The sequence below is a fragment of the Rhipicephalus microplus genome, chromosome 4, assembly GCF_043290135.1.
Source record: "Rhipicephalus microplus isolate Deutch F79 chromosome 4, USDA_Rmic, whole genome shotgun sequence".
NCBI classification, from domain to species: domain Eukaryota; kingdom Metazoa; phylum Arthropoda; class Arachnida; order Ixodida; family Ixodidae; genus Rhipicephalus; species Rhipicephalus microplus.
The window spans coordinates 166,058,079-166,077,214 of NC_134703.1; the positions used below are offsets into that span (position 1 = coordinate 166,058,079).

Below are 19,136 nucleotides of genomic sequence, written 5' to 3' on the forward strand. Positions count from 1 at the left end.
AGAAATCGGCTCATAAATCTTCAGAAGTGAGCAGTTCGCTCAATAGAAAACCTAGGATACCGTGATCATACGGCCATTGTATTCTTAAAACATGACCTTCTGAAAATTGCTGCCTTATATTATCTCAAGCTCGCAATGCACATACGAGGTGAACGGGAGAAAAATGCAACCCTTTTTCTTCAAAGCTACCTCTCAACTAAAACTCTATACAATTTTAGGCACAATGAGTTCAGAGTTCCCTTTGTACTGAACAGCTTACCTACTTAATCTCATCCTTTATAAATAGACATCCAAGATACAAGCACTACCGGTATTGCACAAAACTGCAAGTCTTTAGGTTACTTTAAAAGTGACACGAAGAGGTACTTCCTTTATGTTAGGGACTGAATTCATTGCTAGGTCTCTTTTTTTCGATGTATCGTTTTGCTTTTGTGCTGTATGCCTAATTATCTGTTTAGTTTGCTAAATTGTCAGTGCCACTTTCTGCTTGTAAAATTTTCTTTCTTTTCCTATTTATTACAAATCGCATTCGCCTATTCAAAATATTTGTTTCTCTAAACTGTGTAGTTCATTTTTTTTTCCTATCATTTCCATGTCACATATTTATGTTTGTTATTCTATTGCACGAACTTTATGTATCCTGCTATGTTTTATGCCACCGCATGCTGCCGCACTGCTTGAGAAAGGTGGCAAGATCTTAGTCAGGCAGACAATTAATGTTCTCTCTCCAGCCCTGCCATCCAAGACTCACTCTTTGTCTGAAATAAATCACTTATCGTTAATAAATGCAAGATCAGAGATGGACTCTCGGCCCCCAACTAGCTCCACGTGGCGGACACCGACGAAACAACGGAGTTGTGGGCGTTCCTTTCGTTAGGCTAACGCATTTCTATATTTCATACATCGTGCATCACTGCTCTTTCTGTTAAATACTCTTCGTTAAGCCTCTATGTGGCTAGAAAGTATTATGTGACAGTGGCGTGAGTATGGTAACGCGAACGACATTTGCAGCCGTCATCCTTTACAGTGGAACCGTGTAATCAGATTTGGGCGCACGTTAAAGAACCCCAGGAGGTCGAAATTTCGGAGACCTCCACAACGGCGTCTCTCATAATCATGTGGTGGCTTTGGGACGTTAAACCACACATATCAATCAATCGATCAATCAATCAATCCTTTTCAGTGAAAGTTGTGTGCAGCGGGATTTACCCGATTTCTGTACCACATGCACGTTTATGATTAATATATTTTTCTGATAGGCCGCACAGAATTCCGTGACACATGCCCATAGTGCAGTTAACTATTGCCGTCATTTTCAGTATACCGGTAGTAACTTGTAGCATTTACCCAATGTCTGTAGTGCTATACCCGTTCATAAAGCCCACAAATGTTACCACTGATCCAGGAAGGCCCGAGCAAGGACAGTTTCGCTAATAAGCCTGCATCGTCACACCTCGATAGGGACCATGAATGACACCCAATTTTTTATTATAATCTGTGTTATCTGGGTATTGTTGTTCGTTGAAAAACAAGCTGTGCACTTCGCCAATAAATGAATATCTTGCACCACCACCATAATCGACGGAAGGTGGAAAGGAACAGGGGTTAATCCCTTCTTCCCCTTCCTCGCCTGGAGGAAAATGCCGGATTTCAAATAAAGTTCATTCATTCATTTATTCATTCATTCATTTATTCATTCATACATTTCCGATAGAGGCGGAAACGTTACAATCCAGTGTGCTCAGATTTGGGGGCATGTTAAAGAACCCCATGCGGTAGAAATTTCCGCAGTCCTCTACTACAGCCTCTCGCATAATCATATGGCGATTTTGGGACGCTAAACCCCGCATATCATTAATAATTATTCATTATTAATTAGTTCACACAGAAACGAGCAAGAGGTCTCTGAGAGTCGGGCAGCACTGGCGTGCTCGCGAGCAGTGACGTGGCAAACTGCTTGCTGCACGAGTGCCTCTATTCCGGCACGTGACTCTGTTCCGTTGTTAGGCAACACATGCACTCGAGCTATGAGATGCGAAGCAGCTTATGACGATGTCTGGTCAGTGGATAATTATTGTGGTCAGTGGATAAGCCAATTCGTCTTGTCTGCGGTCCGTCGGCACTGCTCTTCAACCCCAATAGGGCTTTGGAAGGCAAATTTTGTATCGCATTGTTGCTCTCTAACCATGTATACCCACCGCTGCCCTTGCTACGGTGGCTACATGGCTAGAGCGTCCGCTTTCAATGCGGGAGGTGCCGGGTTCGATTCCCGGTACCGACCGAAAAACCACCGGTTTTTCCCAATGAGTACGCAGATCTGGCGCTCGGTTCTTTCTGAGCACTCATCTCGTAAGGTAGCCCCATAAGCTTCTGCTAAGGCTCCTGGGCGTACCTTAACGCACCACAGCTTTGGTGCAATTGTTGAGCACCCGCCGCTGCCAAGGGCGGCATGGAATCGCTGCTGCCAGGTACCTACTTGCTAAATAGGTACAAGCAAACTTCCGGCTTCGTGCTCGTAGAACGAAGTTGTAGTCGCTGATGCGGTTGCCTACCCCGTTGTAAATGGCACCGCCTGACCTGAAATTAGGGTCATCCTTTATTTTAAGTATTAATATTACGTGTTATCGAATCGGAATCAGTTTGTTTCTTGCGCTCGATAGCACGTTGCGGTGGGGTAACGATGATGAGGTAGTGAAATCGCAGGCTAGTATTTTCACGTAATTACGGCTAAAAAAAAACAATCATACGCTATCGGGATAAGTGAGGGGATTTGCTCGATTTAGGCCATACGCTCTGGCACTGCTCGGCGTCGGTTGGTGATGCTCCTCGAGCTAAACAGTGGCGCAAACGGATTTTGTACGGCGACTTGTTGGCGTACAACTTCAGTGCTATCCAGAGGGCCCATGTAGTGGCAGAGTGGTGTGGTTTTTCTCTCCCGACGTGGGAGCAGCCAGTTCGAACATATCCTCGGGATCACAACAATGTAATTAATCCCATACCCTCGCAATAAAGGTACAAAGCATTAAGGAACTTTGGGACTGAGCGGACTTCCTTGTTTGTTTTTCTTTCTTCAACTCTGTTTCTGTCTTCTTCTATCCTCCCTATATGTCTCGCTTTCTCGGTCTCTATATGTTCGTTCACTTTCTTCCGTCTCCATGTTTCCTGCTTGGTCTTTCTACTTTTTCCCTCCTGTTTATATCTATTTTGTTCTGTTTTCAATGTTCTAGCAATAAATTCCGCGACATTGGTAATAAGCAAAAAGAAAGGAAAAAAAGACAACCACCCGTTTGTAGCACAAAGCCAGAAGGAATTCCAACTGAGAAATCCCTATGCATTTCCTCCGGCTTCGTGCTGCAAACGGGTGGTTTCCTTCTTTCCATTTCTTAACCCTTCCGCCTCCTTACGGGTTTGCGCAGAACTCATTTGCAGTAATATGCAGGCATGCAGTTGCAACCACCTCACTGAAACTATGGTGCAAAAATGCACGTTTGTCTTTTGCAGCTACACTTACTGGGATTTGCAAGTTACCTCTCGGCTTTAGAGCGGCAGCACTTGAGCATAGCCCATGAGTGTAACGTGGCACTTATTGCAGTCAGAGAGGGTGAAACCACCAACTATCTGGCTCGCGTCAACGCCACAGGCTATCGAAATTTACGTGCGAACTCTACACATTTTCAATGGAGGAAAAAACAACCACCTCTTGACAAAGATACACGGGAGCACAAAGGCTGACGCAGTGCCACGGTGGCGCGTATCGATTGAACCACGCCTACATGTCACAGTGCAGAGGAAGTCCTGGCGGCACCCATAGAGCGTTTTGTACATACCCTTCTACGATGTCCCTCGAGGTCTCCACGCACGGCAATGGGCGTTGGATTACAAAAGAAGTCGCCGAATTTTCGTGACCCGAGTGCTCCGCCGACGACTGCTGCTCGGCTTTTCCATTGGCGTCGGCCTCTATGAATGCATTAGATGAGGATTCTGGGACTGCGCCCAGGAAAAAGAAGAGATTGCGGACACCCAAAGTGCAGCCGCAGAACGAGGCGCAATAAATATTCACGTCAATAACTGCCACGCCTTTGTGTTGATGACTACTCCTCCTGGTTTCACGAGTTGCGAGTGATAAGGCTCGCCTTATTAATAGTGAATCCCGCACATCTGCTGGGTGTGCAACAGGGGGCACTTCTCTCCAATGCTCCTGCGAAAATGATGAAAATGGAGACGCACAATATTTTTCTTTCAAGAAAGGTTTTACTTTATTGGCGCAAACTGTTGGCGACGGAGAAAAGCCGCGACAGTACTTCCAAGTTGGGGTCTCTGCAGGTGGCGATAGATCGCGGCTACGGCACGTTCATCGACGAACGGCAGGGCCACGCGACGTCGTCCAGCATCAAGTAGCGTCGCACGTGAGCCCAGCAGTGCTCGTCGAGGGCGTCCAGCTGCGGGCGGCCGACGTCACGTGGATAACACGTGACGCGCGCCTTCACCACACCGGCCAGTCGCATGAACTCGTGCATGCCTTCGATGCTTCGGTAGCCCTGTCGAACGGCCACGGCGGCATCGGCTTCGGAGATGGCCAGTACTTTGGACAGCTCTGCTACGAGCGCTGCGTGGCGGTACACTCGGTCCAGAGCGGCAGCGCAGAGTCTGCCGGGAAATTGAGCGAAATATAAGAAAAACGGCCGCTCTGTTGACTGCGGATAAATATTTTTCCCCGCTAAAGAAATCAACAGTTCGTTCACACACACACACACACACACACACACACACACACACACACACACACACACACACACACACACACACACACACACACACACACACACACACACACACACACACACACACACACACACACACACACACACACACAAGGTGTTTAAAAATTTAACCGTGGCTGTGTATAACAAAGACACACGCTTTGCCATCCTACCGCGCTCATTGGTGCACTTTAGATTGTCTGGCATCCTTAGTGAAGTACTTAAACGTAAACATTTTGCAATATACACGAAAGTTCTACACGCACGCGTCATCGATGCATAGGTGGCGCAGTGTCGGCGTCACTGCTGTGGCCGTGGGACACGAAGACGACCGTCGCGGAGAGATCATGAAAGGCGTCTCGAAATAAGCCAGTTCGAGATCAACTAAGGAGACAACCTCTTCGCGACAGTTTAACAGGACGGCAGCAGCCAACAGGATGGTAGCAGGTCTAACGGGGCACCTTGTACGGACCATCGTGTGAGGCCTTAATTAGCGGCGTCCCGTTGAGGAAAACCTGTACAGAAGGTCAGAAATGCACAAAAATGTTGAGGTCAGAAGATCAATATGAGATAGGGCGCAAAAGACTAGTGCAGTCCTGGCGTCAATGAATGTGCAGAGGCAGGGGCGACGTGGACGAAGAACCGAACAAATGGCCAGGGAGCCACTGAGTTGTGCCGTAGACGTGCTTGGGCTCTAGGCACAGAAGCACTACGCAAAGGTGAACAACACAGTGCTTTTCTGGCGATGAAGCTGCTCAACCATACCGTTGGCACAGGGACGATATGCGGCGGGGTGGCAGCGCTTATATAGTATCAAGCAGATGGTTGAGTTAAGCGAAAAGTCTACATTCGAATTGCCCGACACGATCCATTGTGACAATATTGACAAAATGTGACTTTAAATTACGCGCGCTAGCAAATACTTGTGCCTTCTAGATGATTTGCGACGCACAAGCCTGCGGGACCCAGCTGCGCGCGAACTGGGTTGGAAAAAAGAAGAACGTAAAAGAATAGGTAGAAGTGAATCCTCGAGACAATCTAGCTGTAGTATTATTCTCGGGCACAAGTTCGCCCTACCTACGTTAGCCCATTAAAAGAGTTCATTGAAGAGTGCGTTACAAATCTGGTGGAAGTGCTGGGTGTGATGCCAAGCCCCTCTCGAGTGACGGAGCACAGTCCAGAACCACAGCGATTTCGACCCAACGAGCTGACGCCTGTTCATCAGCGCTGCAGTCGACGCCTACGTGGTGAGGGTCCTGAATTTTCACCTTTATCGACTTCGCTTGGAACATCAACGGCTGTGAACGGGTACGCAACCGACATGACAGCTCAGGTCACTCCAGCCAACATTATAGTAAACCAGCCAATGCTACCAAAGCCTTTCCACGGCGAAAGCTACGAGAACGCAGAGGACTAGCTTGAGCACTTTGAACGCGTCGCAAAGGCTAACGGATATGGGGAAGAGCGCAAACTTGGAAGTGTTTACTTCGCACTGGAAGATAGCGCACGAACGTGGTATGAAAACCACGAAGCTACCTTCCGGTCATGTAATGACTTTCGACGGGAGTTGCTAGCTGCTTTCCCGAACACAGACCGCAATGAGAGAGCTGAAGCTGTGCTTCAGACAAGAAATCAGCGAAATAACGAAACTGTCGCCATGTATCTGGAAGACATGTCTCGCTTATTCCGCCGAGCGGATTCAAATATGAGCGAAGACAGAAAGCTGCGCCATCTATAATGCGAGGCGTGAAGCAAGAACTCTTTGCCGGACTAATTCGAAGCCCGCCGCGCACCGTCGACGAGTTTCGTTCCGAGGCGACTACAATGGAAAGGACGCTACAACAGCGAGCAAGGTTATGCAACCGGGATGCGATCATCGCTTCCTTGGACATGTTGCCACCAGCCTTCGGTAACGGCATGGAAGCACTACGCGAGCCGGTGCGGTCTGTTGTGCGAGAAGAGCTGCAGTCTTGACCAGAACGCTCCAATGCTTTCGTCTCTGGTTGATGTGATCCGTGAGGAGGTCAGGCAGGTGGTGCGCGAACCTTCGAGCAACGCACAGCCAGGGCCGCCACTACAACACAAGACGAGAATGACGTATGCTGATGTGCTACTACGAGGACCTCCAGGACGTGCGGACGTCGCGGCGACTACACCTATGCAGTACCCGATGCCGCCGAGCACCCTGCAGCCAATGCCAGAGAAGAGACTAAGGAAGAGCGATGTCTGGCGCACTCCCGACAGGATACCGCTGTGTTACCACTGTGGGGAGCCTGGTCATCTCTACCGAACGTGCCACTACCGCCAGGCAGGTCTACGTGGTTTTCCTGTTAATGCACCTAGACCACCAAATGGGGAACGTCCCTTCGAAATATAAGAATACCCGTCAGGTCGTCAAACCTCAAGTGGCTTCCAACGACACCAACCTCGTGCAACGACAACGGGGAGGTATAGATCGCCTAGCCCCCGACCTTCAGCAAGCTCCCCAAGGTCGCGTTCCCCAAGCCCGCGTCGGGAAAACTAGAGTCAGCGACCTGTGGAGGCAAGGCCGCTGTCGACGCTAATGCAGAAAAACCTCCTTTGGTGACTCTGAACGACGACCGATTCAGAAACCGGTGCTTCAATAGTGACGTTGCTTCCGATTTACGTGTGTTCGTTGACGGCTACGAAGTCATCGGACTGGTAGATACCGGCGCAGATTATTCAGTGATGAGTAGCGGACTTTCTAAAATACTAGAGAAAGTGCTGACTCCTTGGAAGGGACCACAAGTTCGCACAGCAGGAGGGCACCTCATCAACCCTACTGGAATATGCACAGCAAGAATCGGAATACGGGGTTCACGTATGTCGCCAGTTTTATTGTGCTGCCGGAATGCTCAAAAGACTTGATTATCAGCATGGATTTCTTACGAGCTAATGGCGCTGTAATTAACTTGCGAGAATCTTCCGTCTCATTCTCGACTAGGCACGCGATTGCTACCTTTGAAACGGAAGAAAACGTATATGACCTTTGTATTGCAGATGATGGCGTCATGGTACCACCAAGATCGAGCATATGTGTCGCAGTAAACAACAAAGCATTCAGCGAATTCAAAAGATTTGCTGACAACAACACTGCCTTACTACTCCAAGAAGGGATCTGCATGGCACGAGGCATTGTTAAGTTACGTGACGGATGTTGAAATGCTCTACTCACAAACTTTGGAAATGAGGTGCAGCACGTTGCAAAAGGTACCGTCATCGCCAGTCTGAATGATTTCGTCCAGGTTACGGAGCTGCGCACTTTCGAAACCAATGAGTCTGATTTCGAAGACGTGGAGTCTGTCCTTGCAGCCATCGACATCGAGCCAGGCCTACTACCAAGCGAAAAAGAGCAAATAGAGGGTCTTTTAAAGGAATTCGCCGAATGTTTCTCGTTGTCATCTAAGGTTCGACGCACTCCTATCACCAAACATCGCATCATTGTCGACGAGTCAGTGAGGCCAATATACCAGCATCCCTACCGAGTGTCACCAAGAGAAAGAGAAGCTATTCGTAATCAGGTTAAAGAAATGCTCAAAGACGATGTAGTCCAGCCTGCATCAAGTCCATGGGCATCATCTGTTGTTCTTGTGAAGAAAAAAGACCAAACCTTACGTTTCTGCGTTGATTATCGGAAGCTGAATGCCGTCACCAAACGGGATGTTTATCCTCTGCCAAGAATTGATGACACTCTGGATAGGCTGCGAAATGCCAGGTAATTTTCCTCATTGGATCTTAAAAGTGGGTATTGGCAGATAGAAGTTGACGGAAGAGATTGCGAAAAGACAGCGTTTGTGACACCGGACGGTTTATACGAGTTCAAGGTACTCCCTTTTGGCCTTTGTTCAGCACCCGCCACATTCCAACGGATGATGGACACAGTGCTTTGTGGTCTTAAATGGCAGTCATGCCTGGTTTATCTCGACGATGTTGTAGTTTTCTCTGCTACCTTCGAGCAACATTAGGAAAGGCTCCGGGCCGTGCTCACTGCGATCAAATCAGCAGACTTGACGATAAAACCGCAGAAATGACATTTCGGCTTCCGTGAGCTCCTTTTTCTCGGCCATGTCATCAGTGCAGAAGGCGTCCGCCCAGACCCTGCAAAAACTGAGGCCGTAGCAAGATTTCCGAAGCCAACAGACAAAAAGGCTGTTAGGCGATTTTTAGGTCTCTGCGCCTATTATCGACGGTTCGTTAAAAAATTTTCACGAATTGCTGAAGCACTGACGCGGCTGACAAAAGCGGAAATGCCTTTCGTATGGCTTGCCGAACAAGAAGATGCCTTCAATGAACTACGAAAGTGCCTTCAAAGCGATCCTGTTTTGGCGCATTTTGACGAGGAAGCGGAAACCGATATCCACACGGATGCAAGCAATTTAGGTCTTGGGGCCGTGCTCATCCAATGGCAAAACGGACAAGAACGAGTCATTGCGTATGCCAGTCGCACTCTTTCGAAAGCTGAGGTGAACTACTCAGCGACCGAGAAAGAATGCCTTGCCGTGGTATGGGCTATCAGCAAGTTTCGACCATATTTATATGGTAGGCCTTTTCGAGCTACAAGCGACCATCATTCGCTATGCTGGCTGGCTAATCTCAAGGACCCATGTGGACGGCTTGCACGATGGAGCTTGCGATTACAGGAGTATGATATCACGCTTGTGTACTAGTCAGGTCGCAGGCACAGTGATGCGGACTGCTTGTCACGTGCTGCGATTCAACCTGCTGCTTCTGCTTCCACCGAGGATGGTGAAGATTTTATTTTCTTGGGAGCTGTGACACCATCAGAGATGGCACATCAGCAGCGATCCGACCCTGAGATACTCCTCTTGATCAAGTACCTACAAGGACAGTCTGTCGATGTTCCACGACCTTTTGTCCGCGGCTTGTCAGCGTTCGTCCTACGAAACATCCTCTATAAAAGGAACTTTGACAACAATACAACGACATTCCTGCTTGTCGTCCCTTCACCTCTGCGGCCAGAGATTTTGGAGGCTTGCCACGACGATCCATCAGCTGGACACTTAGGAGTAAGCAGAACGTTTGCACGAATCCGCACTAATTAAGTTGATTAGCTCTGTACGACACTATGTCAGAACCTGCCGGGACTGCCAAAGACGTAAAACGCCACCGCTAAAACCAGCAGGTCTCCTTCAACCGATAGAACCACCAGAAGCCCCTTTCACACAAGTGGGAATGGACTTACTGGGCCCATTTCCCACGTCGTCATCGGGAAAACGGTGGATAATAGTTGCGACCGACTATTTAACCAGATATGCCGAGACAGCGACTCTTGTTAAAGGATCAGCCGTTGAAGTAGCCGAGTTCTTCGTCTCCAACATTGTACTGCGGCACGGAGCTCCAAAAGCGTTGATCACGGACCACGGATCACGCATTTACGGCCGACCTGATGAAATGTATTATGAAATTGACGCACACCAGTCATAGAAAAACGACGGCATATCATCCTCAAGCAATTGTTCTTACGGGACGACTGAACAGAACGCTGGCTGATATGTTGTCAATGTACGTTGATATAGAACACCGTACTTGGGATAAAATATTACCCTATGCAACATTCGCCTATAACACTGCGATGCAAGAGACAACACGGATGACGCCATTCCAACTTGTTTTTGGCCGGACGGTAACGACACCTTTAGATTCAATGTTACCTATTGACGAGACGCCCGAGAATTATGACGTTCACGACTACATACAAAGAGCAGAAGAAGCCAGACAGCTGGCACGATATTGCATTCTCCAACAGCAGAAAACCGACACGCATCGATACAATCTGCGAAGAAGAGATGTCCAGTACGCACCAGGAGACAGAGTATGGGTGTGGATTCCTGCACGAATGCGTGGCCTGTCAGGAAAACTGCTTCGCCGCTATTTCGGTCCATACAGAGTGCTCCGCCGCGTCGGCTCGCTCAAATACGAAGTTATGCCAGAGGGACAGGATATTCAATCCCGACGGCGGCATCGCACGCAAACTGTACATGTCGTCAGGATGAAACCATATCACGACAGGCAATGAAACGCTGAAGATACAACGTTCTTTGACGTTAACGACATCCCCGACGAGGGTTTGTGAATGACTGCCATGCAACCAGTTCAACACAAGCATCGGGACGATGCAATCTGGAAAGGGGGGCAATGACACAATGTGACTTTAAATTACGCGCGCTAGCAAATACTTGTGCCTTCTAGATGATTTGCGATGCACGAGCCTGTGGGACCCAGCTGCGCGCGAACTGGTCGGAAAAAAGAAGAACGTAGAAGAAGAGGTAGAAGTGAATTCTCGAGACAATCTAGCTGTAGTATTATTCTCGGGCACAAGTTCACCCTACCTACGTTAGCCCAATAAAAGAGTTCATTGAAGAGTGCGTTACAATATCGAAGCAGCCTAATTGCGAATCCCAACAATACTGACAGTGGCAGAACAGATCACTGGGTCCCGACAGGCCACTACCCTACGCCCAATAAACAGCACAGCCCATCTTCCTCTGCCTTCAATTGTTCTAGCGCAGCGACAGGCCACTTTGGTTAGTCTAGGTGGAAGCTATCCTCAATATCCACAGAAAAATTGATAACCATGGCAAAACAGTAAAAAAAAAGTTCGTTTCGAGTGAGAATAGAACCCAGGCCACCTACGTGGCAAGTAGGTGTTCTACCATGAAGCCGTAATATAGATTGAAGATGCCTCGAAAAAAAGAAGAAACATTGGAAAAGCGTCATGTTAAATGGGCCCTGTAACATCGCCGGAAAGCGCCCAGGACCGGTAGTCGAGGCTCCAAAAAACACGCAAGCCAAATAATATGGCGCAGCACCCAGCCTGGAATTCACAATAAATTTTCAAGTTTTCTCTTGACACACCATGTTACAATCTCAAACATCACTCGTCCCGGCCATCGTATCAACCATCGGCTGATTGCAGCATGGCGCAGTGATGCTACCGAGGTCTTCTGATTTGGAGCAATTTTTGGAGCGGCAAAAATTTTAATTTTGGAGCGCTTTGGAGCACCGTATTTTTCATAGTGAAGCACTTTGAAGCAGCAAGATTGTACGTTTTGGAGGAATCTGTAGCAGCTAACTTCGCATCCTGGAGCAGAAGCAAGTTAAACTTATATTTAAGAACATGAATAATTATTTTTGGGCTCTTGGGAAAGCTAGAAATACTTTGATACACTCAAGATCTTATGGAGCCAATCATTTCGGGAGCACTCCATATTTTAGTTGATGATGCAAAAATAATAGTGTCATACTGTCGAGCATTCTGGGAAAATTTGCTGAGTGATTATTTTCGTCGCAAGTAAACAGAATATTGACTGAATAAATTGTAATTCATGAAATAACATTTTAAATACACCTATGTGGTCATCCGCAGATATGGTAGACAAACGCCGTGACATGTTACGCTAGAGACTCACACAGTCCCAACTGCATTTCCCTGAGGTGATCTCAACGATAAGGAAAGGTTGTTTTTATTCACAACTGATTATATTGCTCAGCGTAACATGACCACATTTAGCTAGTCTCACAAAGCCAACCTTCTCCGGCACTCATGTCTTAGTGCCGAAACACATGACTTTTCAAACTTCATGTTCTTTCTGATGCATCGTCATTTGCACATGTCACTGCCACTGCGCACGTTGTGTGCGCATACCCTTCAGAGGCTATAAAAAGCCTCGCTCCCAATAAACGTTGTTCACTGTTGTACATTCGTGTCTGTACGCTTCAGTGGCGACAAAGTGGTCGAACCGTTGGTCGCGCTGCGACCATGGCTGCGCACGCGGGCCCACCGGGTTTTGATGAGGACGCGGACAACTGGGAGGCTTACCGGCTACGCTTGGAAGCATACTTCGAGGTTCACGACGTCACGGACGAGAAGAAACGCAGGGCAATTTTGGTCACGGCGTTGAGCACAAAGACAGTGGATTTATTGGCTGCACGACGCGTGCCGGCGAAGATACAGGACCTGAAATACGAAGACACTGTGAAGTTCCTGGGTGAGCGATTTGCTCCGGCGTGCAACGAAATCGCAGCATCGTACAAGTTCTTCACAAGGAAGGAGCTTGCAGGAGAGTCGGTAAATGAATTTCTCGTGGAAATACGAAAGATTGCAAGCAGATCTAATTTCGGTAGCGCCCTCGACAGGATGCTAAGGGACCGCATTGTTTGCGGCCTGCGCGACGCTAGTGTTCGTCGGCAGCTGTTGGCAAAAGCGGAACTCACGCTGAGGGAGGCGGAAGAGGCAGCGCGTGCAGCAGAGATGACAGCGGCAAACGTGGACCACATGGCCAGCGCGCAAAACACGGACAATGTGCACGCTATGACAATGAAGCGCAGAGGCCAACCAACTAGGCATCTGTCACTACGAGAGTCGGTGAGCAGGGAAGACTGGCGGCACGAAGGAACGTGCCCATGCTGCGGCAAAAGTGGTCATACAGCGGAAAAATGCAAGTTCCGTTCTGTTAAATGCTTCACTTGTAAGAGGCAGGGACACCTAGCCCGTGTGTGCCAGCAGCACCAGTCCCGGCAAAACAAAGTATTCCACTGTGAAAGTCAGTGGTCTGATAATGACGACTACGAACAATTTCTGCTCAACTTGCAAGTGGCATCGGTGAACATGGTCCAGCCAATTGATCGCACCATGGAATGGGATGGCGTGGCCCTCCGAATGCAAGTAGACACCGGTTTCCCCGTGACAATCATCACATGGCCTACCTACACCAAATACCGTCACCTTTGGCCTCGGCTCCAGAAGACTACCTTGCAACTGACTTGTTTCCTCGGTCAACTTCCCGTCAAGGGTCAACTCAATATCTCGGTGACGTACGGCGGGACCACACTGGACGCTACCTTGGTGGTGCTGGGGTGCTCTGGACCGGATCTGTGTGGGCGGGACGTCATCAAAGCCCTCGAACAGCACGGAAGGCAGGTTCGCGCCGTCGGAATGAAGGCTGCCCCCGGTAAGCCATCCTCTACTAAGGACGATTTACAAGTGCAGCAGTTGTTAGACGAGTTTCAGGACTTGTTCTCGGAAGAGCTAGGTTTAATCAAAGGGCCACCCGTTGAGTTACGCTTGCGCGAAGGTGTCGTACCTCGTTTCTTTAAGGCACGTGCCGTGCCTTACGGGATGAGAGAAGCCGTTAGCCAAGAGATAGATCGTCTCGTTCAGACAGGAATCTTGACACCAGTTGCTTGCGCTGACTGGGCAACGCCTCTTGTTCCGGTAGTAAAGAAAAATGGGTCCATACGACTTTGCGGTGACTTCAAAGTAACAGTCAACGCTGCTTGCCACACGGAAAAATATCCGTTGCCCAAAATTCCAAGACATCTTTGCTAGCTTAGGTGGAGGCGAAGTGTTCTCTACAATCGATCTAAAGGACGCTTACAGTCAGCTACCTCTAGATGAGAACGCAAAGCAGCTTCTAGTCGTTAACAGGCAAAAAGGACTATTCTGCTTCAACCGGCTCCCTTTCGGTGTAGCGTCCGCCCCAGCAATTTTCTAGAGACGCATGGAAGCCATCCTTCAAGGAATACCGGGTGTTCAAGTTTACTTGGATGACGTGGTTGTGGCAGAGAAGCAAGACAACTGCGAAAAATTGCGCGAAGTCTTCCAGAGGTTACGGGACTACAGTGTGAAGCTTCACCCAAGCAAATGCAAAATACGGAAGAAAGAAGTTGAGTATCTTGGGCACCGCATATGCACAGATGGCCTTTTGCCGAAAGCGGAGAACGTTGAAGCAGTATCAGAAATGCCCAGGCCCACATGTGTGGCAGAGCTGCGGTCATTCATCGGCTTTGTGACGTATTACCATGCATTCCTTGGCAACTTGTCCACTGTTCTCGCACCGTTGTATGAACTGTTAAAGAAAAACGCCCGTTGGCAGTGGGGAGCAAGACAAGAGGCCGCTTTCGAAGCAACGAAACGCCTCGTCAAAGGCGCCAAGTTCCTCACGCACTACGATCCGCAAAAGCACCTCGTGTTAGAAACGGACGCGTCGTCTTATGGCATCGGGGCTGTTTTATACCACCGGGTCAATGGAGAAGCGAAGCCAGTTGGATTTCGGTCGCGCACTCTGACTGCCGCAGAGCGGAATTACGCACAAATTGAGCGTGAAGCGCTGGCAGTTGTCTTTGGGGTGACCAAATTTCGTGAGTACCTACTGGGTAATACTTTCACGCTAATTACAGATCACAAGCCAATTCTGCGACTGCTCAGCCCGGACAAGCCCGTACCTGCTCTGGCAGCGGCACGGATCCAACGTTGGTCTTTATTACTCAGCGGCTACACGTACACGATCGAGCACAAGGCAGGAAAAACCCTTCCGGTAGCTGATGCCCTGAGCCGCCTTCCGGCAAGCTACCAGCACGATGCCAGTACCATGGAGTCCATCAATAACGACGCCCGTGAGTACGTACTTCTTACTGAGCAACTAGACACCACCCTGATGTCGTCTAGTGATTTGGCCCGGGCGACAAAAGCAGATAGCACCCTCAAGCAAGTCGCTGTCTATATTCGCGACGGCTGGCCTAGGAAACTACCGAGATCAAAACCAGACTTACGTCCATTCTTTTTCAAAAAACACGAACTTGTGTGCAGTAATAACAGTCTACTGGGGCCACCGAGCGATAATTCCGGTCGCCGCCCGGAATTCCGTACTACGCATGCTGCACGAGACTCAAGGGATGACGTCGATGAAAAAGTTGGCGCGCTCCATATTTTGGTATCCTGGGCTGGATCGGGACATTGAACGTGTGGTAAACACTTGCCCTGTATGTGTGCAGTGTAGCAGCATGCCACCTGCCAAGGAGCCTGTGCCATGGCCGGAAACCAAGGAAAAGTGGTCAAGGGTGCACGTAGACTATGCCGGCCTGGTTGACGGACATATGTTGCTCATCGCGGTTGATTCGCACACGAAGTGGATACAGGTGAGCCCAGTGAAGATAGCCAGCGCGGGACGGACTATCGAAGCCTTACAATTAATGTTTAGTAGGTTTGGCCTGCCCCGAACCGTGGTTTCTGATAACGGGCCACAGTTCACTAGCGCGCAGTTTCAGTCGTTCATGAATGAAAACGGAATTCGCCACTTTCGCAGAGAGGGCAGTGCGAACGATTAAACTGGGACTGCGCATGAACGCTAGAGGCACACTGCAAGGCCGATTAGACCAAATTCTGTTACAGTATCGCCGCACCCCTCTGCCCAGCGGGAAAACGCCAGCGTTCATGCTGCTGGGTTTTGAGCCTCGATGAAAGTTGGATAACATTGTGCCATGTCGGCCATTTTCTCACGCAGATACGGAGCACCCCGGAACCACTCGCCAAGTTGGAGACTGTTTGGTACAGGAACTACGGGACAGGAGCCAGGTGGAAGGCTGGCGTCGTACAGACCCCGAAGGCCACCCCATGGTAACCATCAAGGCCGCAGACGGCGAACATCATCGCCGGCATTATGACCAGTTGAGAGGAAGAGAAACTGACAGCACGGGACTCGCTGCCGGTGAAGCAGAAGTCAAGCAAGAGCCCGGGGTTGAGGCACCGCAGACGGAAGCTGGCGAAACCGGTGCACCACTGACCTCAAGAGAACCCCAGAGCCCAGGTGCGCCAGACACAGACAGCCGACCAAATACGCATGATAACCAGGTTGGAAATGAAGCCAGCGGCGCGCAATCTGATGGCAATAAAGAGTTCAATCCTGGCGAAACCATGTTACGCAGGTCCACCAGAAACCGACGCCCGCCGGATCGCTACCAGCCTTTAGGGGAAAGAAGGCTTATGCGTCGTCATTTGCTCATGTCACTGCCACTGCGCACGTTGTGTGCGCATACCCTTCACTTTCTAAAAAAAATTGGCCCCGTATCTGCATGTAATCTGCAAATGTCGCCGAAGCCGATAGTGTTGCGTGTGGAGGGAGTGAACAAAACATTTATTTGATGTTCTGCACAATAAAATCGGCGAATTGTATTTCGGAGGCGCTGCGTTAAAGTGCCTCGAGCAGCGGAGGCGGACGAGGGCATCAAGTCACGTCACACGTGAGACATGAGTGCCACGTGGCAGTCTTCTTTCAAAACGAAGCGCGTGGCTCTGAGACCGGTGTGCGCACCGGTCTCAGAGGTGATAAGGTGAGTGACGCAAGGCGACGGGTAGATGCCACCACCATTGCGTCTTAGCAAAGCGTTGGAAACACTCACCTTTTTGTGCAAGAGTTTACATGGTCAGCGCAGCCTGATTAGCGCTACGGTCCTTAAGATTACTTATGTATGCATTTTATAGTAAAAGATGCACATGAAAAATGCATAAGTGTCGTTATGGTGCCCCAGACTTGCGCAATAATTGCTTAATAATTGACAATTGTACAAGTTTGAACGCTAAATCTTGAGCAACTTTGGTGGGCGCTGTGGATGGGGTTGATCGTTTCAAGTACCCGGTGCCGTTAAGAGTACACTTTTTACGTCGAAAACAGGCTGACGTATTGGCTTTTGCATGTTCAGCGCACTGTGGTTTGCTGTTCGTGCAAGAAACAAATTTTTTTCAAGCTTTCTGATGTACTCGCTTTGAAGCACGTGTTCAATTTTGATTGTTTCTTTTCGTAACATGGCCTGGCTCGACTTACAGACTGGGAAGCTTTTAGAAAAACTAGGGCAGAATTCGAGGATAAAGAAATTGCGGACATTGAGAATTGGGTCTCGGGAATCAAGGCAGACTGGAAACGATTAACCCGAGAACTTACCTTATCTACAAACACGCCCGAGGTGGACAAGCATCTCCTACACCTCTGGGACGCCCACCAGAGCCTATTAAAAAGATGGAAGCTGCAGAAACACAACCGCAAACTGAGACTTAGGATCGCCGCAGTCACCAGGGAAGCCGAAGAGTATGCGATGGAGCTGTCAAGGCGCAACTGGGACCAAAAATGCAACGAGCTACAAGGTACACTAGGTTGGAAAAGGACATAAGCCTTGCTGACGGCCCTCATAGACCCAACCACGACCAAAACTGAAACCTGTAAGACGACTCAAAAGATTGCACATCAATTCAAAGGCACAGACTGGGAACTGCTAGAATACATAAAGCTGCGCTATATTGGCGATACAACGAATACTGACTGACACCTTGCATACACTGGTGCAGCTAATCCCGCTCTGGACGAACCCATTACCACCGAAGAAGTTCGACATGCTATGCTGTTGGCAACAAAGAACACTACGCCAGGAAAGGATGGCATCAGCAGCGCTATGATACGGAACCTCGATGACAAATCTATCACAAGGTTTACAGAATTCATCAACAAACATTGGGAGAAGGGTACCGTTCCAAACGACTGCAAACATGCGGAAATAATAATGATTCCAAAGTCTGGAAAGGCTTTAAGCTTGGAAAATTTAAGACCCATTTCGTTGACTTCGTGTTTGGGAAAAGTATACGAGAGAATCGTGCTTCAGAGGCTGGAGACCTACCTGGAAGACAACGAACTCATGCCGCACACCATGTTTGGCTTCCGAAAATGCCTCTCAACACAGGACGTCCTCCTGCAAATCAAGGAGGAGGTGCTTACCGATGTCCCAAAATATGGCGAAAACGTACTACTTGCACTGGATCTTAAGGCTGCTTTCGACAATGTCAGTCATAAGGCTGTGCTAGAGGGGCTTAGCAAATTATGCTGTGGAAAGCGAATACACAACTACGTCAAAGCTTTTCTCAGTAACAGAACCACCACAATTGGTATAGGAGGCATCCGCACTGATACGTTTGATACGCCCACAAAAAGAACACCCCAAGGTTCTGTGATATCGCCGATGTTGTTCAACATCGTTATGATCGGCTTAGCTCGGAACCTCGAAAACATTGAAGGACTCAGACATGCCATCTACGCAGACGATGTTACAATCTGGGTGACAAGAAGATCTCTAGGCCAAAAACATGACCTTCTGGAACGTGCAGTCATGACAGTTCATGACTACGTGCGTCAATGTGGCATCGTCTGCTCTCCGGAGAAATCAGAAGTTCTGAGAGTCTACAGACGAGGATACGATCTGCAAAACTCCATAGACGTCTATATAGGGGGGAAGAAGATTCCAGAAGTGTCCCGAATCAAGATTCTCGGCATGTGGATACAAAGCAACTGTCGTATAGACCACACCATCAGACAGCTGTCAAAGACTACAGCGCAAATCACGAGGATGATCACCAGAATCTCTAACAAAAGACGGGGTATGAAGGAGGAGGACACTTGTAGGCTTGTACAGGCCCTCGTGGTCAGTAGGATTGTATACAGTGTCCCCTACAAAACACCACTCCCACAGGAAAAAGAACAATTAGAGGCAATCCTCAGAAAAGCCTACAAGTGC

At 48.9% G+C, this 19,136-nt stretch overlaps 2 protein-coding genes across 8 annotated transcripts in view; one reads left to right on the plus strand and one right to left on the minus strand.

Annotated features, from left to right (window-relative positions):
• Nucleotides 1–5,632, minus strand: part of LOC142814017 (uncharacterized) — a 57,363-nt gene extending 51,731 nt beyond the window's left edge. The window contains exons 1-2 of the mRNA XM_075891966.1: nucleotides 5,619–5,632; nucleotides 4,364–4,647 (exon numbers count right to left, since the gene is read on the minus strand). Coding sequence (XP_075748081.1) covers nucleotides 4,364–4,647; nucleotides 5,619–5,632 — 298 coding nt within the window. The remainder of the gene's footprint in view (nucleotides 1–4,363; nucleotides 4,648–5,618) is intronic.
• The window catches only part of LOC119172939 (uncharacterized), a 1,216,589-nt gene that overhangs the window by 879,867 nt on the left and 317,586 nt on the right, over nucleotides 1–19,136 (plus strand). The window lies entirely within an intron of this gene.